At 46.6% G+C, this 13,302-nt stretch overlaps 1 protein-coding gene across 1 annotated transcript in view; it reads left to right on the top strand.

The window, feature by feature from the left end:
• UTP14A (UTP14A small subunit processome component) overlaps positions 1 to 13,302 on the top strand; it is a 385,668-nt gene that overhangs the window by 21,949 nt on the left and 350,417 nt on the right. Inside the window, exon 2 of the mRNA XM_069212909.1 lies at positions 5,932 to 6,013. Coding sequence (XP_069069010.1) covers positions 5,933 to 6,013 — 81 coding nt within the window. The 5' untranslated portion in view covers position 5,932. The remainder of the gene's footprint in view (positions 1 to 5,931; positions 6,014 to 13,302) is intronic.

The raw sequence follows: 13,302 nt of genomic DNA, 5'->3' as shown, positions 1-13,302 counted from the left end.
GTCTTCTGATCTGATTTTACCTTCATGAGCTTCCCAGCGGGGGATTATCTTGTTCTTTATCACTTGCTGTTCTTACAGGCATCACTGTCAAGGCTTGAGACCGTATCAAAAAAAGGAGGCTCAGCAGCTCTCCTGTATCTAGCAATGTCCTGCTTGGCCACAAGAAGCACAAAACCAACCAAAATCCTCTTGGATTGAGAATTAGCCCAATTCTCCACAGCTCTAAGGTGTGCCATCCTGGGGTCCCTAACACTGGATATTAGTAGTATTTTGCTAAGAAGTATTGTTGTTTTCTGCCAATAATTAAAATGGGCCGGGCACCTACGTGTGTGCACTGCATTTAGAGCTGTCCCCCTTTCCCACAAGCGATCAGAGCTATAGTATGTCTGATGAAAATTATTAAATTGAATTAATTTTAGGTTAGAGTTAATTGTGAGCGATCGGCAGCCATCTTGGCCTTCCGCCAATCAGCATCCTCCATCTCGCCCACTTTCCCTTCCCATGTGGCCCTAACACCCGGCAGCAAATCTGGGATGGTTAGGAGGATGGCCCTGCAGCGTCAAGAGATTTCCTTTCAGCCTAGCGGTTTAAGCATCAATTTAGCCTCAAGTTGGTTAGTCTGGGACTTCCTTAAGATCACTCTTGTATGTATCAAGTGCGTGACATATTTAGAGATATTTAAATAATTGGGATTAATGCAAGTCATACTCCTCAACTAACTGTGTAAAGGACATAATATGTTTATGGTCCCATATGTCTCCCAGTTTAGAAATCCCATTCTGGTCCGGGGCAGGGAAAGCTGCCAGTCGCAACACTTGCTTCAGCCAGGTACCAGCCCAAAGGGAGGGAGGGGTCTGCGCAGTAAATGTACCAGGCTATTTAATGTAGGAAGGGACACTCGTCCGCACAGAAGAGGTACCCTTTGGACCTGTGGTAGTGAGGTGGAGGGGGGAGAATCTGTCATATAGGAGATTCAGAATGCCAAATGCCTACGCTCCGGAAGGAGTCGTGACCATCACCGAAAAGCCAATCTGGGATTGGTGCCATTAGTGCCACCCAGTACTAAGGTCTGGAGTCCAGTAGCCCCAGGACACATCATACATTGGGAGAATGCATTTGCTGTGGGATACCCAAGGGTTTTTTTACTACCCAGACGAAACTTGAATCCAGGAATCTCTTGGAAGAAAGTGAGCTGGAGATCAAGAGTCATTCCGTAGGACGTAAAGAAAGCGGAGCAGCACCATAATTTTATAAAGTGCTACCTGTCCTATCAAATTTAGTGGTAGTGGGAACACACATCCACATCGACCCAGATGCACTTAAGAATTGGGGTGATATTGGAGTGCCTAGCTGCCTGTTGGTCCCCCTTGATTATGTATGCCAAGATATAAAAAAAGGGCAGTTTATCCTCTGAAGTAGGGCACTCATAGGAAGCACTCATTAGTCAGTCAATTATGTATATAAAATTTTCTAATTTTCCCCAATTGACTGTTAGGCCAGATGCCACACCATATGTCTCCAACATCTGTGTCGGGAGAGGCAGTGAAGCTTATGTATATTGAGCACATAATGCCACCATGGCCTCCTGCTCATTAGCCCATCGAACGTCATACAGCTGCTCATCTCTTCTGATCCACTCTGACGGAGGCTCTATCACTAGAGCAAAGAGGACGGTAGAAAGAGTACAGCCTTGACGAATGCGAGGCTCACTAGGGAAGGCTTTGGAGAGCATGCCATTGACACCCCTCCTCAACCCCTCCCCCCCCCACGCCGGAGGGGCATCATACAGGTCCCTCACAAGAGTCCGAAATCGTGGGCCAAAGTTAAGAATAGGATGGGCCAATACACAGTGTTAAATGCCTTTTCATAATCTATTGTTCACAATGCTGACAGGCCCTGCAGATCATCAACCCTGGATAGTGCAACTTGCAGGAGATATCTAGTGCTTCCCTTGGACATAAATCCATTCTGGTCCTCATGGGCCAGTTTTTTTATAGCCTTGGTCAAGCTGGTGACCAGGGTCTTAGCAAGTCTCTACATTTAAAAGAGAAGTAGGCCTATCGAAGGTGCATAACTTGAGAATCCTACCCAGTTGAAGGATAGTGGGTATAGTCTCACATCGGCGTTAATCCTTTAATGCTTCAGGTTTTGCAATCCCTGGAAAAAGTGCTAAGAGGTGCAAGGCAACAAGCCAGGAGAATTTCTTAAAAAGTTGCATGGCGAAGTTGTTAGGATAGGGGTCTTACCCATGAGGGAGGTGACCATGGCTGACTGGATCTTTTCCAGGGTCTAGGGCTCATCAAGCCATTCTCCATCTTGGACAGAGAGTGACATCACCCTAGATCCTCGTCTGTGAGGCATGCGAGCTCCAGCAAGGCCAGATTCTTCTCCCGATACAGCTCTCGATAATTAGCAAAAGCCGCAGCAATCTCTATAGACTGGGAGACAAAATCATTTCCAAGTGTGCGTAGTAAAGGTACCGTCAAGGTCCCGCCTCTTTCTGGGACAACCAGCATAGTAATTTGCCCCCCTTGTTTCGCAGCTCATAAATTCTACATTGGGACAGTGCCCCGGTGATCCTAGCAGTGTCTAAGAATTTTGCAAAAGGGATTCCCAAAGGTCTGTCCTCCACTAGCTGCCAGCCCTTCTTCGACCACTCCCCAGCAGTGGAGTGTTCCTAATATGACTACCTTGTGCAGAGTGTCTACAAATGAGTCACTGTTCTGCTTTCCTTCTTATCTCGTATCAGAGCTTACAGAACATATCAAGAATGCACTTCTGAGTTCAAAGAAGACTTTTATTGTTATTAATTCTTCCCCACCCACAAGTTCTTGAGGGACGAATTATTAGATTTCAAGCACAAAAGTAGTCACAGCATTAAAACAAAATATATCACAGTACTTCTCAGTTGCAATGTACACAGCAGGTTATATTTATAAGATATTGAATGCAAAGCAAAACAAATACTTCACCGTGTGAGAAACTATTTACAGCTTCATCTTTCTGGGGTCTGCAAGTTGATGACTCCGGTCAACTGCGAGAAAGAGATTATCTACCCACACGGGAGACTGGCAACTGGCACCGAGTTCCAGTCCGAAGTCAGGCAGAAAAGAATCTAATTCTCTGAAGCCCGAGTCATCCGTTACAAAAGTGTGCCCCCTCCTCTCAGACTCGGGGAAAACTACGCAAGCCTTTGGAGACTGGCCAGATCCTAGACTCCTCCTCTTCCCAAGCCTGAGCAGAAAGGAAAACACCAAATGTACCCTCTCTTATCAGGTCTAGTCTACTGTGCGAAGAAAACAGCTTGGTTCATCTTGTGCATCTTGTGGAAAAACACAGTTGGATTCTCAACTGCAATGTCTAACTCCACGTTAAAGGCAATAGGCAGCTAACCTAAATATCAAATGCAATGTCTAATGTCATGTTAAAGCCAATAGACAGCTGAGCTGAATACAAAATGTAATGTCTAATATCATGTCAAAGCCAATAGGCAGCTAAGCTGGATACAGAATGTCAAAGCCAATAGGCAGAATACAGAATGTAATGGCTAATGCAATGTCAAAGCCAGTAGGCGGCTAAACTGGATACAGAAAATAATGGCTAATGCCATGTCAAAGCCAATAGGCGGCTAGGCTGAACAAAACATACAATGTGCTACTGGTTAACATTGAGCAACTAATATGCGCAGTGGTGAAACACAAAGTCATTGGTCAAACAAAACTAATAGCATCACAGTCACCCCTGAGCCACCAGGCATTTACGTGTCATATCCTCCAGTCGGCATCACAGAGGCACATTTCAACTGCCACGTGACCAGAAAGGTCTTGGGAGGAGATACAAGTGTTGGTGATTTCACCAAAGCAACTAGTAGGCATGAAGAGTTAGTCAGTTCTAGAGCTACAATTGTGAGGAACGGAAAGTATGCAAAATGCATCTGTAGTGGTGCCAAGTACACCACACATCCTCTAAACCCAGAGAGGCCAACCATTTAGTAAGGATGTGCATTTAAACAGTTGAAGAAGCCAAAGTAGTGTCAAATGTTCTATCAGTGAGGACATTCAAATCTCCCCCTGATATTGGCTTACCTATGTGGTTTCAGAGCAGCTCCTCAGATAGCTTGCAAAGTACTGCTTCGCAATGTTGACGGTACACACTACCCAATTGCCAAGCGGCCTCTTCCAATGCATTTTCCACTAAAATAAAGCACTAAAACTGTCACTAAAACAAAACAAAGCAACCCTGTTTGTCAATATGGGACTTCATGACTACCAGAGGGATGCTAGGGGCAAGCTTCTAAAAATACTTCAGCATGACTGGTCACTTAATCTTGTCTTGGAGCCCATTGACATTTCAAATGAAAACCCCAATAAGCCTATGTATATCAGTTCTCAAGTGCTTAGTAACCAGGATGTTGAAATTGTGCTGTAAATTATGCTGAGTGCCCTCAGTTACACCCCCACCCTATAATTTTCCAGCAGAGGCATTTGCTCGACTTAGAGCTGTTAGCATTGTAAAGTCCTAACTTGACTTTTATTGCTGCATAAAATGAAAATGAATCCAGTTTTACATAAGTGACCCGATTTAAAGAGCAATGCCATAATGAGTGTGAAGGAGCACACAAATGAAACAGAGGTTCGCTGGCAGTCAGACGTAGCGGCAAATGTGCTGCAAGTTCGTGCTGCGTAGGAAATAAAAAGTAGTCCAGAAACCATGGTGAAAACATGGAGCCTTGTATGTTTTTAGTCATTTGCTGGTGCACTCAAGGAGGGCTAACCACCGGAAAAGGCATGATGTATGCATGCTTTTCACAAATAAAATCAAGCAGTTTTTAAAAGGCAAGCCCATGAACCAACAAAACTGATGGGCATGCAGTAGGTGTGGTTAAAAGCCCACAGAGAGATTACAGCAGGCTAGTAGACCCTAAAAAAGAAGGGTCGGGCGGAAATGCAAGCGCACACCTTCATAAATATTATAACTCATGACGACTGATCTGGATCCTTTTGGTGGTGTGTACCCCTCCCCTGACGGGGTCTGTTCCCTCCATTGTCTGTGTATAAGGAGTGCAACTCGAGGGCACTTCCATGGGTCCTCGTTTCCTGCTCCGCTCCCAAGGCCCGATGGCATTGGCTGGTATGCCTACACCGATTGCGCACTGGTCCCTTGGTTAGCCACTATCCATATGGTTCCTTTCTATTTTTGCTAATAATAATATTTGTTGTTTAGAAATTCACATGTCTGGACCTTCCGTATTCCTATATTTAACTGCAGTTTCATTTTGTTATCATAATTTCTGTTCCTCCTCATTTCAGTGGAAGTCAGTTGTTATTGCCGTAGCTCAAGTACATATAAACTTTTCTTTGGATATTAAAGTTGGTGCATTGAACTTTTAAGGGGTGGTCCTGCCTCAGTCCCAGGTTTTGGTAGTTAGGAACTGTAAAGATGCTATTATCAATTACTGCTCTCTTAAATCAGTGTCCCAACCATGTCCTTTCTTGAAACCTGTAGGCTATAAGGAAGTGTGTACACCATTTGCTTCCTGGCATCAAGGAGACAAAGAATGCTAGGGTTCTCTGTTGCAGGTCTAAGAAAAGCTTCATTACATAGAAGTTTTTGAGCTGTTCTTAAACCATATTTCATTGTGCAAGCTGATATCCAGGTCCCACTGTTTACTGTATATGTTCTTGCACTGGGCACTGCATGTTTTGCCCCGTTTTATGGAGTGGTTTAACCCTTCTGTATGATGGTGTGAGCACTGTACCATGTTTGTGTTTGTTGTTTTTCATAGGCTGTTATGTTGCATGTATGATGTTTTGTCATGACTTCCATTGTTTCAGATTTATAGTGTGAGATCATAATAATTTCTGGTCTCCAGCTGTGAGTGTGTTCTATGCACATTTTTTAATTACATGTGCTGTTATTTTTTTCTTTCAGGATGAAGCCACTGTTAGCAATGGGGGATGGAGAAGATGATTTCTTCGTTAAAGAATATGATATGAGCGCAAGTGATGATGAGGTAAATGATGAGTATAATCCACCTGTAGTATTTCATCTCTTTGCTCCATGTGTGTACAAATTGTAAGGAAACAAAAATATTAGACTCTTCTGTATAATTGATAAAACACAACACTTTTTCCTTGAAAGTCAGAAGCCTGCAAATAAAATAAAGTAAATTTCAAACCAAATGTTTCAACATGGAGGCACTGAAAATTTTACAAACAAGGGTGTTACTTGAAGCTACCTTTCCGATTGGTGCCATAGAAAAAAATGGCATTTATTTTGGTGTGTAAAGGTACCTTTTAGATTGCTAATAAAATGTCAGAATGTTCATTGTCTTAAATTTAAGATGGAAAGACTGCCTGCAGTAGGTAGAACCAATGATCTGGTTTAATGCTATTTTCAGTTCAACAGTGTCTTGATATCTTTTTTTTTCTTTTTTCTATATTTATGATTTTCAATGGCGTACATGTGTACATAGAGTGCACAGGCCAACAACATAGCATAATGTTGTATGTTAACAATCTGTGTAAGTGACAGCTGTAGGAAGTTCGCTCTGTATATACTATCTCAAAGTGAGAGATAGTGTGCACAGAGTCCAAGGATTCCCCTTAGAGGTTGATAGAGGCAAAATTAGATAATACTAATGCTCTATTTTGTGGTAGTGTGGTCGAACAGTAGGCTTATCAGAGGGTAGTGTTAAGCATTTGTTGTACACACACAGGCAATCAATGAGGAACACACACTCAAACACTCCAGGCCAGTGGGTTTTTATATAGAAAAATATATTTTCTTTATTTTTAGAACTACAAGATTCAAATTTGAGGTAAGTACATAAAATGCAAGGTACTTCACACAGGTAAGTATAGAACTTTGATTTAAAACAGTAGTACACACAGTTTTGGTTAAAATGGTAAGTAGCTATTTTAAAAGTGGACATTGTGCAAAAATCAACAGTTCCTGGGGGAGGTAAGTATTGGTTAGTTTTTCAGGTAAGTAAAGCACTTACACAGTCCGTCTCCTGGGCATAGGATGCCCACCATTGGGGGTTCAAGGCAACCCCTAGGCCACAGCACCAGCAACACACGGCCAGTCAGGTGCAGAGGTCAAAGGAGGGCCCAAAACACACAGGTGCCTATGGAGAACAGGGGTGCTCCGGTTCCAGTCTGCTAGCAGGTAAGTACCTGCGTCCTCAGGGAGCAGACCAGGGTTTTTTTTTTTTAAAGCACTGGCGGGGACACACAAAACGCACCCTCAGCGGCACAGGGGCGGCCGGGTGCAGTGTGCAAAGTAGGTGTTGCGTTTGCTGTAGAAATCGATGGAGGGACCCAGGGGGGTCACTGGCGATGCAGGCACTACACAGGGGGGACTACTCAGGCCAGCCACCAACTGGGCTAGGATGAGGGCCGCCTGCTGGTCACTCCTGCACTGGCAGGTGGTTCCTCTCAGTCCTGGGGGCTGCGGGTGCAGTGCTTGGTCCAGGCGTCTGGTTCCTTTACCAGGCAGTTGCGGTCAGGAAGAGCTTCTGGATCCTCTGTGCAGGTGTCGCCGTGGGGATGCAGGGAGGGTGACTTAGGGTGTCCACGTCATTGGGAGTTACCTGGGTGTCCTCTCTGCGGTGTTTGTTGTCCTGGGCTCGAGCTGGGGGTGTCAGGTGCAGAGTGTGAAGACTCACGCTTCTGGCGGGAAGTGAGAGTCTCTTTAAAGTTGCTTCTTTGTTGCAATTTGGTTGCTGTTTCTGGACAGAGCCACTGTCCTCAGGAGGTTCTTGGTCCTTTAGGTGCAGGTCAGTCCTCTGAGTCCTCAGAGGTCGCCGGTCCCACTGGATGAGTCGCTGTGCAGGTTCTTTGAGCCTGGAGACAGGCCAGTAGGGCTGGGGCCAAGTCAGTTGTTGTCTCTGCGGGGCTTTCAGGTCAGCAGTCCTTCTTGTTGTTGTAGGTTGCAGGAATCCGATTTCCTGAGTTCAGGGTCACCCCTAAATACTGAATTTAGGGGGGGTGTTTAGGTCTGGGGGGCAGTAGCCAATGGTCCCTGAGGGGAGGGGGCACATCCCTATTCCTATTGGGGGAATCCTCCAAAATCAAAATGGAGGATTTCTAAAGGTAGAGGCCACCTCAGCTCAGGGCACCTTGGGGGCTGTCCTGACTGGTAGGTGACTCCTCTTTGTTTTTCTCCTTATCTCCTCCGGACTTGCAACCTAAAGTAGGGGCTTTGTCCGGAGGGGCGGGCATCTCCACTAGCTTGGATGCCCTGGGGCGCTGTAACAACCGACATGAGCCCTTGAGGCTCACCGCCAGGTGTTACAATTCATGCAGTGGAGGTGAGGAGCACCTCCACCCAATGCAGGCTTTGTTCCTGGCCACAGAGTGACAAAGGCACTCACCCCATATGGCCAGAAACTCGTCTGGTTGTGGCAGGCTGGCAGAAACTGGTCAGCCTAACACTAGGTGTCGGGCTGGTGTACAGGGGGCATCCCTAAGATGCCCTCTGTGTGCATTTTTCAATAAATCCCACACTGGCATCATTGTGGATTTATTGTGCTGAGAAGTTTGATACCAAACTTCCTAGATTTCAGTGTAGCCATTATGGAACTGTGGAGTTCGTAATTGAGACTCCCAGACCACATACTCTTTATGGCTACCCTGCACTTACAAATGTCTAAGAATTGGCTTAGACACTGTAGGGGCACATTGCTCATGCAGCTATGCCCTTACCTGTGGTATAGTACACCCTGCCTTAGGGCTGTAAGGCCTGCTAGATGGGTGACTTACCTATGCCACAGGCAGTGGGATGTGGGCATGGCACCCTGAGGGGAGTGCCATGTCAACCTTGTCTTTTCTCCCCATCAGCACACACAAGCTGTGAGGCAGTGTGCATGTGCTGAGTGAGGGGTCCCCTGGGTGGCATAATACATGCTGCAGCCCATAGAGACCTTCCCTGGCCACAGGGCCCTTGGTACCAGGGGTACCGGTTACAAGGGACTCTTCTGGGTGCCAGGGCTGTGCCAATTGTGGGAATAAAAGTACAGTTAAAGGTATAGGGAAAGAACACTGCTGCTGGGCCTGGTTAGCAGGGTTCCCTGCACACTTTCAATCATAACTGGCATCACTAAAAGGCAAAAGGTTAGGGGGTAACCATGCCAAGGGAGGCATTTCCGTACAACAGCCCAAAGAGTCTCTTGATGTTAATGCATTTTTATTGGGCTTAGCTAAAGGACATTTGCATCCAAATGACCCATGTCATGGGAAATTAGGATAGTGTATGTGGTCCTTCATAGAAATAAGCTCTGCTTTAGCTGCTAAGATCTGAACAGTGTTTTGGTCTTTTCTCCAAGTTGTAGTCTGTGATATATCTGTTTAACTGTCCTTCAAAGATTTTTCAACATATTCTTATTTCTTAGAGTTTATTTCGTCCGTGCGACTAGAGATAGAAAAGTAAGTGATTAGGGACATAACAATTAGGAATGCTGTTTGAAAGTGAATTATACTGTTCAACATAGTCCACCACTCACTATTCTGTTCTCAGACTCAGCTGCAATGAGATAAGCTGTCTTTTTTTCCATGATCACTGTGCCAGCTCACTGGAGGAACAAATTGAGACTGCAAAGGAGCCACTGTAACAAATGCCAGAAGAAACGCAGATGCCGTTTTTATCAAGAGTGAGAAAACAAATCTCAGGAGGTGGTTCAAGACAGGAGTAATGAACACAATGGCTTTGGAAGCACAATGCCGAAGAGGGCTCAGAGGAACAGTTTAGTAGTCCAATGCTATTCTCTATTACAAGGCCTAAAGAAAAAAACACTTCTACAACCATTCCACTCAGCCTCCTTGGCAAATATATTATGGATGTTAACCAATGATGGTTACACAGAAAATTAGCCATAACACTGCATGGTCTAGGTTGCTATGCTTATGTTGTGTGTATCAAACAGGAGGGGTATCTTGGTACCTAAGAGGAGTGTATTTGCCCTAAGTGTAGCTTATTGGAATATTCACGTTTATTTTCTTATTTCTGTGTTGGTTGGGCAGGACAGACCAATACCAATGAGGGAGTGGTCAGTCCAGGTGAAGGGGGTGGGAAAGTTGAGGTTCCAAGTAGAATAAAAGAGGAAAGATTGATCTTAGTTCCGGGCAGCTGGTAAAGACGGGCCCCTGCCAGAGTAGTTGTGCTGAGTTTGAAGGCAGTGTGTTGCCGGTGGGTGCGCTGGTATTCAGTGAAGTAATGGAGCAGTCCAGTTCTTCTTTGTAGACAATGGTGAGCCCTACTCTTAGTTTTCTGGTTCTGTCCTGCCATGCAGTTTTGTAGTTGGGGGTGCGGGATGTCCACTGCAATGCACATGACAGATGCTAGGTAAAGCCAAGCCTCGGTATGGAAGAGTAGGTCTGGAGAGAGGTTGTGCAGGGGAGGTCACAGACTTTTAGGGCATATTTGGCAAGCTTGTAGGTGTTCAGGAGAAGTCAGGGGAGAGTAGGATGTGTGTTATGCTTGGTGGTGTTTTGCGAGGTGGTGTTGTGTGCACAGCTTGCAGAGAGAGTTTTAACCTGGGGATGTGTGTTAAAGGGTTGCAGGGTTTGTGTAGGAAGTTGGCTCTGTATGTGCTATTTCAAAGTAAGGAATAGCATGCACAGAGTCCAAGGGTTCCCCTTAGAGGTAAAATAGTGGTAAAAAGAGATAATACTAATGCTCTATTTTGTGGTAGTGTGGTCGAGCAGTAGGCTTATCCAAGGAGTAGTGTTAAGCATTTGTTGTACATACACATAGACAATAAATGAGGTACACACACTCAGAGACAAATCCAGCCAATAGGTTTTGTATAGAAAAATATCTTTTCTTAGTTTATTTTAAGAACCACAGGTTCAAATTTAACATGTAATATCTTGTTTGAAAGGTATTGCAGGTAAGTACATTAGGAACTTTGAATCATTTCAATTGCATGTATACTTTTCAAGTTATTCACAAATAGCTATTTTAAACGTGGACACAGTGCAATTTTCACAGTTCCTGGGGGAGGTAAGTTTTTGTTAGTTTTACCAGGTAAGTAAGACACTTACAGGGTTCAGTTCTTGGTCCAAGGTAGCCCACCGTTGGGGGTTCAGAGCATTCCCAAGTTACCACACCAGCAGCTCAGGGCCGGTCAGGTGCAGAGTTCAAAGTGGTGCCCAAAACGCATAGGCTTCAATGGAGAGAAGGGGGTGCCCCGGTTCCAGTCTGCCAGCAGGTAAGTACCCGCGTCTTTGGAGGGCAGACCAGGGGGGTTTTGTAGGGCACTGGGGGGGGACACAAGCCCACACAGAAATTTCACCCTCAGCGGCGCGGGGGCGGCCGGGTGCAGTGTTAGAACAAGCGTCGGGTTCGCAATGGAAGTCAATGAGAGATCAAGGGATCTCTTCAGCGCTGCAGGCAGGCAAGGGGGGGCTTCCTCGGGGAAACCTCCACTTGGGCAAGGGAGAGGGACTCCTGGGGGTCACTTCTGCAGTGAAAGTCCGGTCCTTCAGGTCCTGGGGGCTGCGGGTGCAGGGTCTTTTCCAGGCGTCGGGACTTAGGTTTCAGAGAGTCGCGGTCAGGGGAAGCCTCGGGATTCCCTCTGCAGGCGGCGCTGTGGGGGCTCAGGGGGGGACAGGTTTTGGTACTCACAGTCGTAGAGTAGTCCGGGGGTCCTCCCTGAGGTGTTGGTCCTCCACCAGCCGAGTCGGGGTCGCCGGGTGCAGTGTTGCAAGTCTCACGCTTCTTGCGGGGAGTTTGCAGGGTTCTTTAAAGCTGCTCCTTTGGATAAAGTTGCAGTCTTTTTGGAGCAGGTCCGCTGTCCTCTGGAGTTTCTTGTCGTCGTCGAAGCAGGGCAGTCCTCAGAGGAGTCAGAGGTCGCTGGTCCCTTTGGAAGGCGTCGCTGGAGCAGAGTTCTTTGGAAGGCAGGAGACAGGCCGGTGAGTTTCTGGAGCCAAGGCAGTTGTTGTCTTCTGGTCTTCCTCTGCAGGGGTTTTCAGCTAGGCAGTCCTTCTTCTTGTAGTTGCAGGAATCTAATCTCTTAGGTTCAGGGGAGCCCTTAAATACTAAATTTAAGGGCGTGTTTAGGTCTGGGGGGTTAGTAGCCAATGGCTACTAGCCCTGAGGGTGGGTACACCCTCTTTGTGCCTCCTCCCAAGGGGAGGGGGTCACATCCCTAATCCTATTGGGGGAATCCTCCATCTGCAAGATGGAGGATTTCTAAAAGTTAGAGTCACCTCAGCTCAGGACACCTTAGGGGCTGTCCTGACTGGCCAGTGACTCCTCCTTGTTATTCTCATTATTTTCTCCGGCCTTGCCGCCAAAAGTGGGGGCCGGAGGGGGCGGGCAACTCCACTAGCTGGAGTGTCCTGCGGTGCTGTGACAAAGGGGTGAGCCTTTGAGGCTCACCGCCAGGTGTTACAGCTCCTGCCTGGGGGAGGTGTTAGCATCTCCACCCAGTGCAGGCTTTGTTACTGGCCTCAGAGTGACAAAGGCACTCTCCCCATGGGGCCAGCAACATGTCTCTAGTGTGGCAGGCTGCTGGAACCAGTCAGCCTACACAGATAGTCGGTTAAGTTTCAGGGGGCACCTCTAAGGTGCCCTCTGTGGTGTATTTTACAATAAAATGTACACTGGCATCAGTGTGCATTTATTGTGCTGAGAAGTTTGATACCAAACTTCCCAGTTTTCAGTGTAGCCATTATGGTGCTGTGGAGTTCGTGTAAAACAGACTCCCAGACCATATACTCTTATGGCTACCCTGCACTTAAAATGTCTAAGGTATTGCTTAGACACTGTAGTGGCACAGTGCTCATGCACTGGTACCCTCACCTATGGTATAGTGCACCCTGCCTTAGGGCTGTAAGGCCTGCTAGAGGGGTGTCTTACCTATACTGCATAGGCAGTGAGAGGCTGGCATGGCACCCTGAGGGGAGTGCCATGTCGACTTACTCATTTTGTTCTCACTAGCACACACACAAGCTGGTAAGCAGTGTGTCTGTGCTGGGTGAGGGGTCTCTAGGGTGGCATAATACATGCTGCAGCCCTTAGAGACCTTCCCTGGCATCAGGGCCCTTGGTACCAGAGGTACCAGTTACAAGGGACTTATCTGGGTGCCAGGGTGTGCCAATTGTGGAATCAAAAGTACAGGTTAGGGAAAGAACACTGGTGCTGGGGCCTGGTTAGCAGGCCTCAGCACACTTTCAATTCAAAACATAGCATCAGCAAAGGCAAAAAGTCGGGGGGTAACCATGCCAAGGAGGCATTTCCTTACAGTTTGGTAAGAGGTGAGGGGTGGAAAATACACAGAAGGAATAGCAGGAGACA

Source organism: Pleurodeles waltl, chromosome 2_1 (genome assembly GCF_031143425.1).
Source record: "Pleurodeles waltl isolate 20211129_DDA chromosome 2_1, aPleWal1.hap1.20221129, whole genome shotgun sequence".
Taxonomy (NCBI): Eukaryota; Metazoa; Chordata; class Amphibia; order Caudata; family Salamandridae; genus Pleurodeles; species Pleurodeles waltl.
The sequence above is the reverse complement of the archived record's forward strand: the minus strand, read 5'-3'. Positions and strand labels throughout refer to the sequence as shown.